The sequence below is a fragment of the Trachurus trachurus genome (assembly GCF_905171665.1).
Source record: "Trachurus trachurus genome assembly, chromosome: 1".
In the NCBI taxonomy this organism is placed as follows: domain Eukaryota; kingdom Metazoa; phylum Chordata; class Actinopteri; order Carangiformes; family Carangidae; genus Trachurus; species Trachurus trachurus.
The window spans coordinates 40642581-40657436 of NC_139891.1; the positions used below are offsets into that span (position 1 = coordinate 40642581).

The following is a 14856-nucleotide window of genomic DNA, read 5'->3' on the forward strand; positions in this document are numbered from 1 at the left end:
ATGTGCCATAGCAGTGTAATACCACAAGCACAACGCGCCATCTAGTGGCCTGGATGTGCCATAGCAGTGTAATACCACAAGCACAACGCGCCATCTAGTGGCCTAGATGTGCCATAGCAGTGTAATACCACAAGCACATAGCGCCATCTAGAGGTCTGGATGTGCCATAGCAGTGTAATACCACAAGCACAAGGTGCCATCTAGTGGCCTGGATGTGCCATAGCAGTGTAATACCACAAGCACAAGGCGCCATCTAGTGGCCTGGATGTGCCATAGCAGTGTAATACCACAAGCACAAGGCGCCATCTAGTGGCCTGGATGTGCCGTAGCAGTGTAATACCCCAAGCACAAGGCGCCATCTAGAGGTCTGGATGTGCCATAGCAGTGTAATACCACAAGCACAAGGCGCCATCTAGTGGCCTGGATGTGCCGTAGCAGTGTAATACCCCAAGCACAAGGTGCCATCTAGTGGCCTGGATGTGCCATAGCAGTGTAATACCGCAAGGTGCCGTCTAGTGGCCTGGATGTACCATAGCGCCATCTAGAGGTCTGGATGTTCCGTAGCAGTGTAAAACCGCAAGCACAAGGTGCCATCTAGAGGCCTGGATGTGCCAAAGCACCATCTAGTGGCCTGGATGTGCCATAGCGCCATCTAGTGGCCTGGATGTGCCATAGCAGTGTAATACCGCAAGCACAAGGTGCCATCTAGAGGCCTGGATGTGCCATAGCACCATCTAGTGGCCTGGATGTGCCATAGCGCCATCTAGAGGCCTGGATGTGCCATAGCGCCATCTAGTGGCCTGGATGTGCCATAGCAGTGTAATACCACAAGCACAAGGCGCCATCTAGTGGCCTGGATGTGCCATAGCAGTGTAATACCGCAAGCACAAGGCGCCATCTAGTGGCCTGGATGTGCCGTAGCAGTGTAATACCCCAAGCACAAGGTGCCATCTAGTGGCCTGGATGTGTCACAGCAGTGTAATACCACAAGGTACCGTCTAGTGGCCTGGATGTGCCATAGCGCCATCTAGAGGTCTGGATGTTCCGTAGCAGTGTAAAACCGCAAGCACAAGGTGCCATCTAGAGGCCTGGATGTGCCATAGCACCATCTAGTGGCCTGGATGTGCCGTAGCGCCATCTAGTGGCCTGGATGTGCCATAGCAGTGTAATACCGCAAGCACAAGGCGCCATCTAGTGGCCTGGATGTGCCATAGCACCATCTAGAGGCCTGGATGTGCCATAGCAGTGTAATACCACAAGCACGTTCAGATATGTAACCGCACCGCTAGATGGGGGGATTCCTACGTATTGTACCTTAAGACGTTTGAACACTGATTCCTACGTACTGTACCTTTAAGACGTTTGAACACTGACTCTCTCTCTCCCCCCCCTCCAGGTGATGTCATCAAAGCTGGACAGCCCCCCCGCCGTCCCCCCCCGCCAGCCCACCTGTAAACTCCTCCCCCCTCGCTACTCGTCGTCGCTGTCGTCGTCTCCCCCGGACAGCCCCCCCTCCCTCCCCCCCCGGGAGCCACTCAGCTCCCCCCTGCACCTGCTGCCCCCCCCCCAGGGCCGCTCCCGCTGCGAGCTGCTGCCCCAGGCCTTCTTCCCCCCCACCGCCCCCTCCCCCCTGCCCCCCCTCACCCCCCTCACCCCCTCCCCCTCCCCCGCTGCCAGGAAGATGCCCCTGCCCTCCCCCCCGCTGCCCCCCCTGCCCCTGGACGGCCCCCCCGTGCCCCCCCGCCACACCGTTCCCAAACTGCCCCCGAAGACCTACAAGAGGGAGTCGCTAGGCAACGCCCCCCTGCTGGACCCCCCCCCCGCGCTGTGACTGGCCGCTGCCCCGGGGGGGCGGGGCCACAACACTACAGCTGATTGGATCACAACACACCGTGGAGTTACACTGGTCGACCAATCAGGACACTCCGATCCAATCCAGACTGACACAATAAAATACAGACCATGTGCTCTTATTCTGAAAAACTAACTGTGGGATCATGTGCTCTTATTCTGAAAAACCAACTGTGGGATCATGTGCTCTTATTCTGAAAAACCAACTGTGGGATCATGTGCTCTTATTCTGAAAACCTGGCTGTGGCCTCCAGCAGGACGTCGGAGAGCCGCAGAGGATTATGGGTAATGGAGTCCAGAGAGGTACTGGACCAGAACCAGAGGTACTGGACCAGAACCAGAACCAGAGGTACTGCAGTGGTTCTGGACCAGTTCTGGACCCGTTGGTCTCTGGTTGTTGATGTAATGAAACGTTTCTTTAAGGGAATAAACGAGTTTCTACGCTGAGCTGGACGACGACAACACGACTCCTGTCTTTATTAACCTCTGGGGGGGGAGGGGGGGGCAGGAATAGCTGGCCGGAATAGCTGGCCAGCCCCATGGGAGGACTGGGTGGCAGACTGGTTCATGGGAAGGAAGGGCAGACCAGCTTAATGGGAGGACTGGATGGCAGACTGGTTCATGGGAAGAGAGGGCAGACCAGCTTAATGGGAGGACTGGATGGCAGACTGATTCATGGGAAGGAAGGGCAGACCAGCTTAATGGGAGGACTGGGTGGCAGACTGGTTCATAGGAAGAGAGGACAGACCAGCTTAATGGGAGGACTGGGTGGCAGACTGGTTCATAGGAAGAGAGGACAGACCAGCTTAATGGGAGGACTAGATGGCTCTGTGTAACCAGATGTGTCCCCAGCAGTCTAAGCCTATAGCAGCGTAGCTATGAAATGGTTCAGAGCTACCTGAACCAGCCCTAACTAAAAGCCCTGTCATAAAGGAAGGTCTTAAGTCTGGACTTAAATGTAGTTAGAGTGTCTGCCTCTCTGACCCATGGAGAGAGCTGGTTCCACAGTAAAGGAGCCCGGTAACTGAAGGCTCTACCTCCCAGTCTGTTTTTAGAGATACTGGGAGTCACTAACAGACCTGCGTTCTGGGAGCGGAGTGCTCTGGTAGGACAGTAAGGAATGATTAGTTCTTTCAGATAGGTTGGAGCTTTATCATTAAGAGCCTTATAAGTCAGCAGAAGGATTTTGAAGTCTATTCTAAATCCTACAGGAAGCCAGTGGAGAAAAGCTAAGGTGGGAGAGATGTGCTCTCTCTTCCTAACTCCTGTCAAAACCCTCGCTGCAGCATTCTGGACCAGCTGGAGACTCTTTAGAGAGTTTTTTGGACATCGTGACAGGAGAGAGTTGCAGTAGTCTAGCCTAGAAGTGATAAATGCATGCACTAGTTTCTCAGCATCACTCTGGGAGAGAATATTCATTACACCACTTCAGACCACATCAGTACACAATGTTTAACTATTAAACTGCTTATCTGGTTTATCTGTTGATGGCATGAAAATTAACCAACAGGGTTTTTAGCAAATGTAACTTTTATTTTGAAAATGCATAACAGGAAGTCAGATGACAGGAAGTCAGATGAGGACATTTCACAGTAAAAGCGTCTCAACACTGAGGACAGACAGGAAGTGTCTTAGTCCGTCTCTGGATGTGGATCAACACGTCATCCGGTCCAGACCGGGTCATCCTGGACCCGGTCTAGGATGATCTAGTCTAGGATGATCCGGTCCAGAAGCTGATCCGGTCCGGACCGGATCATCCTAGACTAGATCTAGGATGATCTAGTCTAGGATGGTCTGGTTGGCGCTGCAGCAGTCCTCGGGTCCGTGCGGCGGTCTGACGGTCAGAACCGCCGCCACGCGCAGCTCGTCGCCGTGCTGCTCCACCGGGACGCGGTTCTGGTCCAGCCAGACCCGGACCTGGTCCCTCCGGGTCCTCAGCTGCTCTGGGTCCAGGACCCGGGTCCTCGGGGGCAGGAAGCAGGTCTGGACTCAGTCCAGAGTCTCCTGGTCCGGGTCCTTCAGGACCAGAACCTCCTGCACCGCGTGGCCCATCACCACCTGGACCGAGGTCTGGCCGGCCGCGCCGAAGTCCACCAGGACCAGACTGGACCGGGACCAGAGACCAGAGACCAGGACCAGAGACCAGACTGGACCGGGACCAGAGACCAGACTGGACCGGGACCAGAGACCAGGACCAGAGACCAGGACCAGAGACCAGACTGGACCGGGACCAGAGACCAGGACCAGACTGGACCGGGACCAGAGACCAGAGACCAGGACCAGAGACCAGGACCAGACTGGACCGGGACCAGATACCGGGACCAGAGACCAGGACCAGAGACCAGACTGGACCGGGACCAGAGACCAGGACCAGACTGGACCAGGACCAGACTGGACCGGGACCAGAGACCAGGACCAGACTGGACTGGGACCAGAGACCAGGACCAGACTGGACCGGGACCAGACTGGACCGGGACCAGAGACCAGACTGGACCAGAGACCAGGACCAGACTGGACTGGGACCAGAGACCAGGACCAGAGACCAGACTGGACCGGGACCAGAGACCAGGACCAGAGACCAGGACCAGACTGGACCGGGACCAGAGATCAGGACCAGACTGGACCGGGACCAGACTGGACCGGGACCAGAGACCAGACTGGACCAGAGACCAGGACCAGACTGGACTGGGACCAGAGACCAGGACCAGAGACCAGAGAGAGAGACAGAAACAGATACAGGGTCAAAAAGGCTCAGACCAGATCCAGTTCCAGTTCTGGTCTGAATCTGGTCTCATCAGAATAAAACTCCACAGGAAGTAACAGCGTCTGAACCGAATGATTCCTTCAAAATAAAAGCTCATGGTGTAGAGAAACTGAGGGGTGTTATATAAAACCTGGATAAGGGGTTAAATCGGGTTTGTTGGTTATCCTGGTCAAGTTACTATGGCGATTTATTCTCTGCAGCTAGCCTGCTCCAGACCATAATAACAGCCAGGCTAAGATTCTGTTGTCTTTATCTGTGAAGTCATACAGTGTTTCATACAGTTATTCTATGTTCTTATAAAGGCTACTGTATTAAACTAAATACATTTACAGATCTGTGTCCATCTATGATATTTTATGACCACTAGTAGCTACATCACTGGCTTCTCATAAGAAGCAATGGAGCAAAAATAGCATATAGATTTATTTTTATAAAATATGTTACAAAATATATAAAATATATTGGCCTAAATATTGGTTGAGGTAAGAAAATAAGAATGAAATTGAGTGAGTGTGAGCAGCCACCTTAAATAATTTATACACCTCATGTGAACATTGTTATCAGTGATTTATTGAAGCAGCAGACTGCATGATGTTTTATATTTAATTCATTTTCACCTGTTGCATCTTTGGCCGCTTTTGCTGTATGAACTTGTATTAGTACTTGTGGGTATTGCACAAAAGTAGAATAAAGAAATCCAGGATAACTGATCGGTGCATCTTGGTTTAGTTGGCTGCACTAACGCCGAGCCAGACTGAGCAGCAGCAGCTTGGTCAAACCAGGTGGAACTAGTTCTCTGGTCAGTAGAGACAGAGACTGATCACAGATTCACCGATGAGAGGACGATGAGAGGAGTTCCACCTGCATGTCCACATGTCCTATTATCCCACCAAGCCCTCTGATTGGCTGAGAGTGTGAGAAACTCCAGCCAGACCAAGACCCACACATTCATATGGAGATGTGGGACTATAACTAGGAGGGATGAAGACTCTCTCTACAGAGACCTCTACAGCATCACTGCAGCATTCACCAACTCTCACCAGCATCTCACTCCGACTCACAAGGTCAATGGTAGATTCAACTTCATCTTCATCCTTGACTTCTTGTCTTTGTTGCTGCAACACTTTACTCCAGGAGCAGTTTATTAATGACTTTGTTCTTCTCTCTACAGATCAGAAAGCCTCTGGTGGAGACGTTACGCAGAGAGCGAATCAGCAGCAGCATCGAGCAGCTCAGGTCTCTCCTGGGTCCAGAGTTGTTCCAACAGCAGCCAGACTCCAAGCTGGAGAAAGCAGTTTGCTTCCTGACACAGCTGCAGCAGCAGAATCAACAGCAGAGAAGACTGCTGAACCACGTCAACAAGCTGCAGTCTTCCTGCTGAACCACGTCAACAAGCTGCAGTCTTCCTGCTGAACCACGTCAACAAGCTGCAGTCTTCCTCTGATAAGAGCCTGATGGAGGCTGACTTCTCTCTCCTGAGCTCCACAGTCCACAGCAGCACCACCAAAGAGAAGAGTCCAGTCAACAGCGCCCTCTGGAGGCCGTGGTAGACACCTACAGACTGGACTTACTCCCTCAAAGATCACTACAACTGAATTCTATGAAATTTAAGGACTTGTTCTTCTGTATGAACAGAAACTTTTATTTTCCCTTGATGGATTTTTATTTTCCTACTGGAAACAACTGATACTATATCTTTCAATCTAAGAAGGAGAACAAATTGTCATGCATATTGCATGAATCAAATATGATTGCTTTAGCAATTAATATTATTATGCTTCACTGTACGTCATGTATCAGTGACAAATACTGCTATGGTAACATTTGTTATCTTTTATTGATTAAGGTGATAAATGGACATATCGTCTTAATGGACTTTTAATCTCTTTGATTATTAACAACTGATCTGTTGTAAGATCCTAGTGTTCACTGTTTGTTTTGAAGTTTTACTTCATTTTATTGATCATTTTGATCAAACATTTTAATCGTCCTGTTGATGGACATTTTGTCATAATTGACCATGAATGGAAATTGATCTGTTTTAAGATCAACATGTTTATCCTTTTCTTTTTATAAAAGGTGTTGATGAAGTCTCTTTGTCACAGTTTCTACGTGATGAAAATGAACTGAATTTTACAGTTATCAAGAATGTGACCTGTTGTCTGGTCGTTTTTTATTGTCACTTTTGTTCAACCACAAATGTTTGAAAGTTAGAAACAACTCTGAAAGCAGAGTGACTACAGTGTAAAGACAGCTGTCCCCTTACTCTCTCTGAGTGCAGTGTGTCTTGTAGAAATCTACAAGTTGTTGTTGTGATGTATCATCACGTCTCACTGAAACTTTCATGCATGTTGTGTCTCACTGTGCCTTGTTGAATAAACAAACACTGTCAGATCAAAATGTTGTGTTTCTGTGTCACCACAGTGATGAAAGTTGGACATCAAAACAAATGCACATGGCCAAGACCGGACTTGAATAATTCCTCTTTAAAGGTTCGGCTGATTTCAACTCTGGGATTTCAGGAAAACCAACGTGTTAAAAGTGATTGTGGAGACATCAGGGATAGGGCCGGGCACTATTATTTATATAGAGGTGATTCTCCAGAAAAACAGGTGGAGAATTGACCTGAAACACAGTTCAGTTAAGGTGCTGGCTTGAGGTTCCAAAAACCATTGACTGCAAGTTAAAAACAAACAAACAAACAAAAAAAGAAATCCATTCAGTCTGCTCAAGCTGAGGGTGATGAAATGTTCATAGTTGCACAAGCTGCAGCAGTCAGGAAAGGTAAAAGTCCAACAGGGCGCTGTTTAGCTCAGTGGACAGAGCAGGCGCCCCATGAGCAGCGGCAGCCCCCGACTCGAATCCCACATCGCGTGGCCCTTTGCTGCATGTCATTTCCCCCATTTCCTGTCTCTCACAACTAACCTGTCAATTAAAGGCAGAAAAGCCCCAAAAAAATATACTTCACCGGCAGTTGTGCACAAGTTCCTGTGCATCACAGGACTTCAGTTGACAAAACTGATGGTTACTGGCTGACCACACGGTTTTCTCATGAAAGGCATACAGTATCTGTCTGCACACTATTAATCCATCTGTGCCTTGCAGGAGCAGAAACCTTTGATTTGAGGCCAAAGGATTCAGTTACAGTGTAATCTGTTCACAGCACCTCTTTTAAAACCACGCTGGCTTATTCAGATATTACATTGCTGACTTCAGACACCGACTTTTTGAATGTGGTGCAGCACCACATTGACTAGATTCTCCTTCACCCCTGTTGCAAGGCAGTTTGGTGAGTATCAGTCAACAAAGCATGTAGTTGGTCTACAACTGTAAATTGGATGAAAGATGCTTGCTTTGCTAAACCCTAAACCAGAGGAGCAGTTGAGAATATCAAGAGAAATCTTCGGAGCTTTTAGTTCACTTCTGAGATATTTGTTTGAGTAATTTCTCGAGACACACGCAGGTATTTCAAAGTTGTATCAGGAAACAGACATTGGCTTCTAGATGCCCCTTTACCCCTGTTGCAGGACAGTTTGTTTGGTGAGTAAACACTACAGTAGGTTTTACTGGCCTATAATCTGCGTATCGTCCCATCAGAGGGTGGGTCGATCAGGCCCAAAATAATTGGTCAGTGATATGGATATAGCCGAGCTGTGAGGAACACAGAGGCATCAGAGTCATCATGAGGGTCTTGTGTGTTGCTGTTGTTGTGCTGAGTCTCACCTCAGTGAGCCAGGCTGCACCACTGACCTGTGAGCATCTCCTCAAGCCACTGGACCAAGGGCCGGATGTAAGTTTATTTCCACATTTATTCTTTTTGCAGCAATAAATTGAACTTATTCATGCTACACTTACCAAACAAAGAGTCAAAATAAATGGTGTGAATAAACTAAATGTCCCTCTTCTGTTATTTCAGTTCTCTGGGAGATGGTACTTCATAGCTCTGTCATCAAGTGGCTGTTTCTTTCCAACTCTGTTTGATGCTCTTTGGCCAAGTCTTGCATTTGATATTACCTCAACTGGCAAACCAAACATCTATGGATCCACCGCTCACATTAAAATGTAAGAAGTCTTTTCACTGGTGAGAATCTTTAAAAGTTGCATCTGACTTTTAAAGAGTCATACCTTGATGATACAGTATCATGACCCAAAGCATTTGTGTGCTACATATCATTATGAAATCCTACTAGGTACGGATATTGTGACAACAGAACCGAGTCAGAATTCCACGGGAGCAACGTTGTATATGATGTTGATGATGGTGAGAAGTTTTTCAATATGCTGAGTGCACTGGTGTTTAGCTGTGTGTTGCTTTAGATGTTTTGAACAATGCAGAGAATGCTAAAATGAGGAAACATTTAAGATTTAAAATCATTCAGTCTTGTTAAATTCTTATATTAGATGTGGCTAATGATTTTTGTGTTTTTAACAAATGTAGATGAAAGTGTCAATTTCTTTATGATATCGTGCCTGTAATGTCAAACATTTGATGTATCATCTCCATAAACACATTTCTTGTTTCAAGCATCTGACCAACTTCAGCTGCTGCAAAGTGGATGTCCTGACTGTGTTGTTATGAAGGGGGATACCTACATGTCTGCTCTTTTTCTTCTCAGTAAGGACAAGATCAAGATACTTTTTAGAATAACTGTATGATGAAGTGAAACAATGCCATTTTTTTATAGGCTTTAATGTTTTACTATTCTGTAAGTCGTATGTCAGAATATATTCTTAATTAATTGAGTTGTCACTGTTTATGTTCCTAAGAGGCCTTTAATATATAATATAAATATACTAAACATGGTGTGCGCGCGCAGTAGTGTGGGTTAAAGTGAATGCAGTGTATTGCAGACATTTCAAGACAGAATGTCATTACAAAACTTTCATCTTAAATGTGTCACCTGTTTTATAGGCAGAAGACAGACGATCACGGCTGCTGAGATGACGGAGTTCGAGACACAGATAAAGTGTCTGGGCTGGTCCAAAGTGGTGCTCTTCAACACAGATCATGGTGAGACTTTGACAACAACAAAATAATTGTTTGTGGACTAGAAAATGTCCTTTGTCCTTCCAGTCAACTGTGATGATGAACTGTGTATGTTTTTTGTTCCCTGCACAGTATATGAAAACTGCCCGTCGGAACCTGGACCCTCTGAAAAAGAGAAATCAGAACTAAATGACCGGGTTGTGGCAAGATTCAAAAAAGCAAAGTTTGCAGAGTGTGTTGAAGAGGCAGTTCGTTCTTTCTTCCAGGCTGCCTGTGACTGGATTAAGGAAACTTGGAATGACCTTTGGTCATGGTAACTGTAATCAACTGTACAGTACTCTAACCTACTGATAACAAATATACCATTTCATTTTTTATCAATGGAATAAAAGTCATATAAATAAGTGAAAATATAATTGGGTCGTTATTAAACATTTATGCGACTACTGTTATCTGGAATTCAGAATTGTTGACCTGCAGGAGTAGCAGTGGAGTTGATGGGCCTATTAAGGTTCCTAATGAGGAGCAGTTGGTAACACTTTATAATGAGTACACACTATTAAGCATTAGTTAAGTGAATAAATATTTAATTCATAATTTATAACACAAAGTAATAACAAAGCACTTACTACTTGTTAATTAAGTATTTAGTGTGAGCACTATCTATGCCTTATAGAGTATTTACAAATGAGATATTACGGCTGCAATGCCTCAAGACTCACAAAAGTCTTGGTTATCTTAACAGACCAAGGAGAGACACAACACAAAGGGATAGTTCATATTGCATTGTATTTATTGCAACTTCCCAACATATTGTAACTGTACAACTGTTCTGTTGATGTAAAACAAACAAGGGTAAGCATGGCTGAATAAAAACTTGCCAACACCAACAGTGGATCACAGAAGTTTAAGTTCAGCAAATAATTCTTTAAAAAAAAAAGAGAAGAAATCTTTTGGAGCAGTGTTCCGGTCCATCCCAACACGCTTGAAAGCAGGAGACCAAACGGCCAGAGAATTCTCTTGTACCGGGACACGGTCTGATCCAGATTTTGGACTGCAATTTAGACAACAAAAATAAAAAGTAGAGTTATCAACAGTTTAAAAATAAAGAAAATAAAAAAAATAAAGATATTTAACTTAACTTAACAGGCACATTGGGGCGGTGCGTGGCGCAGTGGGTAGAGCGGCCATCCCATGTTGAGGCTACAGTCCTCGCCGCAGGCGTCCCCGGTTTGAATCCCGCGTCGGGCAGACCTTTCCTGCGTGTCATTCCCCCTCTCTCTGCCTCCCCATTTCCTGTCTATCTCTACTGTCATCACTATCAAATAAAAAAAAAGCAAAAAGCCAAAAAAAATATACTTTAAAAAAAACTTAACAGGCACATTCTGACAGATGAGAATATTATTGTCAGGTATTGTCCCCCCTCTATTAAATATGAAAGGAGACTGCTCTGATGATACAAGTCAGCGGTCCTGAAATGTGTGTTTACATGTCGCGGTAGTAGCCTACGTCAGGGAGCGAGAGCTAAAGCCTTCAGCTGCAGACAAGCTAATGTTAGCTATCATCCATGGATCATGTGTGGCAGCAAACAAAACCAACACATACTCACCACTAGTGCCGCTGACGGCCGCCGACTTCGATATCCATCTCCACACCGGCTTCTTCTGGGCCGCGTCCGCCGGACTCGTCCATTCTGGGCAGAGTTCTCCGTCTCCAACTCTCCATTCATCTTAGCTGCTGCACCAGGCTGCAGATATCTATCTATCTATCTATCTATCTATCTATCTATCTGTCTATCTGTCTATCTGTCTATCTATCTATCTATCTATCTATCTATCTATCTACTGTATCTATCTATCTATCTATCTATCTATCTATCTATCTATCTATCTATCTATCTATCTATCTATCTATCTATCTATCTATCTATCTATCTATCTATCTTCTATCTATCTATCTATCTATCTATCTATCTATCTATCTATCTATCTATCTATCTATCTTCTATCTATCTATCTATCTATCACCTATCTATCTATCTATCTCCGGCTGCAGTGTTGCCGCCTCCCAGCGTCGTCACGTTGATGACGTGCTGAGGGCTCGTCGACGTACACGTCCAGTGACTGCCGGTGCGCGTGCAACCCAAACCAGGGGGCAACAGACTGCTTCGGGGCTTCGGAGTCATGGCTGCATGTTCGGAGCTTTATACAGTCTATGGTTCGGAGTGAACTGATATCAAAGTAGATGCCGTATTGTTTGTAGGGCTGAAGCCGATGTCAGAGTACTCGCTCAGCTTGGGCGGTACCCGGGTGCCATTTCACTACTAGGAACCCCCCCCATGGGGGGCGGATAGCAATTTGAACACATTAGCTAGCATTAGCATGTTACCGTCACAACACGACCTGTCCATCTGCCCGTGTGTGCGCCAGCGCGAGAGAGCAGGGAGAGAGCAGGGAGAGAGCAGGGAGAGAGCAGGGAGAGAGCCGCGGCCGCCACAGACGCGTTTATAAATACAAATGGTAAACGCTGGTTGATAAGTTTCGTTTTTACCAGACCCTTATAATATTCCCAAGTTGCAATAAATACAATGCAATATGAACCATATCGTGTTGTGTCTCTCCTTGTGAGTCTTGAGACATTGCCAGCCTTTATATCTCATTTGTAAATGCTCTATAAGGCATAGATAGTGCCCACTTTAGATGAGCTCACACTAAATACTTAATTAACAAGTAGTAAGTGCTTTGTAACTGCCTGAATTCATGAATTCCTGCATTAATAACTGTTTATAAGTCATCCAATGGAAATGGAATTTGTGAGTTTTTATAAAACATTTACTAACACTCACTAACCATTCATACTGGACGTGTAAGAGCGGCTTGGGAATGCTGAATCCATCATTTATATAGATGAGCTTATTAATGAAGAGTAAAACATTTACAACTGTGATTGTAAACCACATACTAATGAGTATTTACGTCAGAAAGATGCTTTATAAATGATGAATTCAGTGTTTACTAATCCATAACTACTGTGCTTACCAATGATGAGTAAAACATTTATAACTATGTTTACTAACTACATACTAATGAGTATTCATGTGTTACAAATTATGAATTCAATATTTATTCATGCTTAACTAATGCTTAATAGTGTGTACTCATTATAAAGTGTTACCCAACAGTGTTTAGTTAATTAAACAACATGAATGAAGTCTGAGCTGTTTGGTGCTAAAGTTAGAGTTTAATGATAAATGTAGTTGTAGTTGCAGAGATGTTGCTTCATGCTGCTTCATGTTGCTTCATGCTGTAGGATGAATGAGGTGTTTTACAGTCTGGATGTTATTTGTTGTCTGGCTGTTGTGTGTGTGGGTTTGTGAATTGTGTACTTTGATAAAACCAGACTAGTTTGCAACTTTGTGTTTTAGCAAATAGAAAAAAAAACTGTGAAGTTCAGGAGTCTGAACATAAACACAGCAACTCTAAACTGATCTGAAACCAGTATAAACCGGTTCAGTCCTGGTTGTTCGAACCATCAGGTTTATGACTGAGGCGGTGCTGCCACCTGCTGGTCTGGAGCTGGAACTACAACATCTACAACAACAACATCTACATCTGCAACATCTACAACAACATCAACATCTACAACAACAACAACAACAACAACAACAACAACAACAACAACATCTACAACAACAACATCTACTGGACTGAAACGTTTCAACACATCACAGGTTTTATCAGCTGATAAAACGCTAAACTGTAATGTGAATGAATGTATTTATTTCGGTATATCAAGCTTATATAACCGAAAGGGTGTAGGTTGAAGCCAAAGCTTATATACCCCGACCCCCTTTGACCTTGAAAAAATAAAATAAAATAAATATATTTATATACGCATTAATACAAAAGGATCAGATCACAGACATTTGAAATTAATCAGTAAACTTAAATTTCTGATCACAACAAAATAAAGAATAGTACACAGCGCATAACTCAAAATAGTAGAAAATCATTGAACTTAATTTTCCTACTGTAACGAGAAATGATGTTGTTCTTATAAAGTCTTGTAAAGCCGACTAGAGTACAGCAGAATTTAATATTTTCAGGACAGTTATTCCAGATGTTCACCGCTCTAACAGAAAGACAGGGATTTTTTTTTTTTACAGTAGTTTGAGTCTTTGTTTTCTCCAATAATAACAGTGGTCTTCTCAGGTTAGAACATTTTAAACAGATTCTGGATATCTGGAGGAAGAAGAAGTTTATTTTTTGCTTTGTACTGAACCAAAGGCTCAGTGTCTGAACCCATTTTACTTTCTTCTCAACAGCTTCATTTACTGTAAAAGGAGTTGACATGAATACAAATAGTAAACAGGGAACAGTAAACAAGGAAAACACAGAGAACATGATGTTCATTATACAACAAGGTTTTATATTTCTTTATGAAAAACATCAAAGCAAAGGGGGTTTTCATAGAAAATGTACTTTTCTGAATATGACATATGACATTTCTGAATATGACACACACCACATTGCATTCTGGTTGTTGTAGTTTCACTGTGGACAGAAACAACCAGAGTTTAGTCACGTTGCCATGACGCTGGAGATGTATAATTATACAGTCGATGCTGTCTGATGCTTCTGTAGTTGTGATGCGGTTATTGTTTATATTTTTATTTTCTACTAAACAGGATTTTTGTTTTGTTTTGTTTTGCAAAATGCATTTTCCTATTGTGAACAATAAATATTATTTCTACAGCTTCATGATCTGATCGTTGTGTTTTTATTGTTTCTACGTTGTTGTGTAATAACCTTTAACTAACCCTGTGATCAGACTGTTGTTCATTCTGATGTGACAACAACGTTCAGTTTGAAACCGTTTGATTCAATTCAATTCAAAAGTACTTTATTATTCTGTTAGGCAAGGCAAGGCAGTTTTATTAATATAGCCCGTTTTTACCAGCAGTTTGTCTCAAAGGGCTTTACATCCCATCATAACAACATCCTCTGTCCTTAGACCCTCACATCCACTGAGGAAAAACATGGAACATGGAAAACCCTTTTAACAGGGAAAACGATCCACACATACACACCACAGACACACACACCCAACACAATAATAACACACATTCCTACAACCACACATAAGTACAAGGACTCGCAGCAAAGGTTAAAAACAAAAGACACATAGTACAAGGATAAAAATGAGTTAAAAACAGGTTCATTAAAAAGGACAAAGTTCTGGTGGGAGTTCAGAG

General features: G+C 44.4%; 2 protein-coding genes and 2 pseudogenes across 4 annotated transcripts in view; 3 read left to right on the forward strand and 1 right to left on the reverse strand.

Annotated features, from left to right (window-relative positions):
• sos1 (son of sevenless homolog 1) overlaps positions 1-2294 on the forward strand; it is a 45173-nt gene extending 42879 nt beyond the window's left edge. Inside the window, exon 23 of the mRNA XM_083969881.1 lies at positions 1397-2294. Within this exon, the coding sequence (XP_083826007.1) occupies positions 1397-1831 (435 nt within the window). The 3' untranslated portion in view covers positions 1832-2294. The remainder of the gene's footprint in view (positions 1-1396) is intronic.
• A 1336-nt stretch (positions 2295-3630) lies between these two features.
• On the reverse strand, positions 3631-5482 carry LOC310994687 (gem-associated protein 6-like; annotated as a pseudogene). The gene is made up of 2 exons: positions 5448-5482; positions 3631-4099 (listed from the first exon to the last, which is right to left on the reverse strand). The product of its transcript is annotated as a gem-associated protein 6-like (transcript).
• Positions 5483-5488: 6 nt separating this feature from the next.
• Positions 5489-6165, forward strand: LOC310994769 (annotated as a pseudogene). The gene is made up of 3 exons: positions 5489-5529; positions 5592-5679; positions 5787-6165. The product of its transcript is annotated as an uncharacterized misc_RNA (transcript).
• A 2081-nt stretch (positions 6166-8246) lies between these two features.
• Positions 8247-10006, forward strand: LOC310985508 (uncharacterized protein). Its single transcript, XM_083971120.1, has 6 exons — positions 8247-8405; positions 8532-8677; positions 8806-8876; positions 9141-9230; positions 9528-9626; positions 9735-10006. Exons 1-6 carry the CDS (start codon positions 8298-8300, stop codon positions 9917-9919), a joined length of 699 nt encoding a protein of 232 aa, XP_083827246.1. The 5' UTR covers positions 8247-8297; the 3' UTR covers positions 9920-10006.
• Positions 10007-14856: the final 4850 nt, after the last annotated feature.

Bases quoted from the DNA above. Each gene is read 5' to 3' on its own strand.
- LOC310985508 (XM_083971120.1), top strand. From the start codon at position 8,298: ATGAGGGTCTTGTGTGTTGCTGTTGTTGTGCTGAGTCTCACCTCAGTG. The intron at 8,877-9,140 runs GTGAGAAGTTTT...TCTTGTTTCAAG, and splicing joins TGTATATGATGTTGATGATG to CATCTGACCAACTTCAGCTG. The intron at 9,627-9,734 runs GTGAGACTTTGA...TTCCCTGCACAG, and splicing joins GCTCTTCAACACAGATCATG to TATATGAAAACTGCCCGTCG.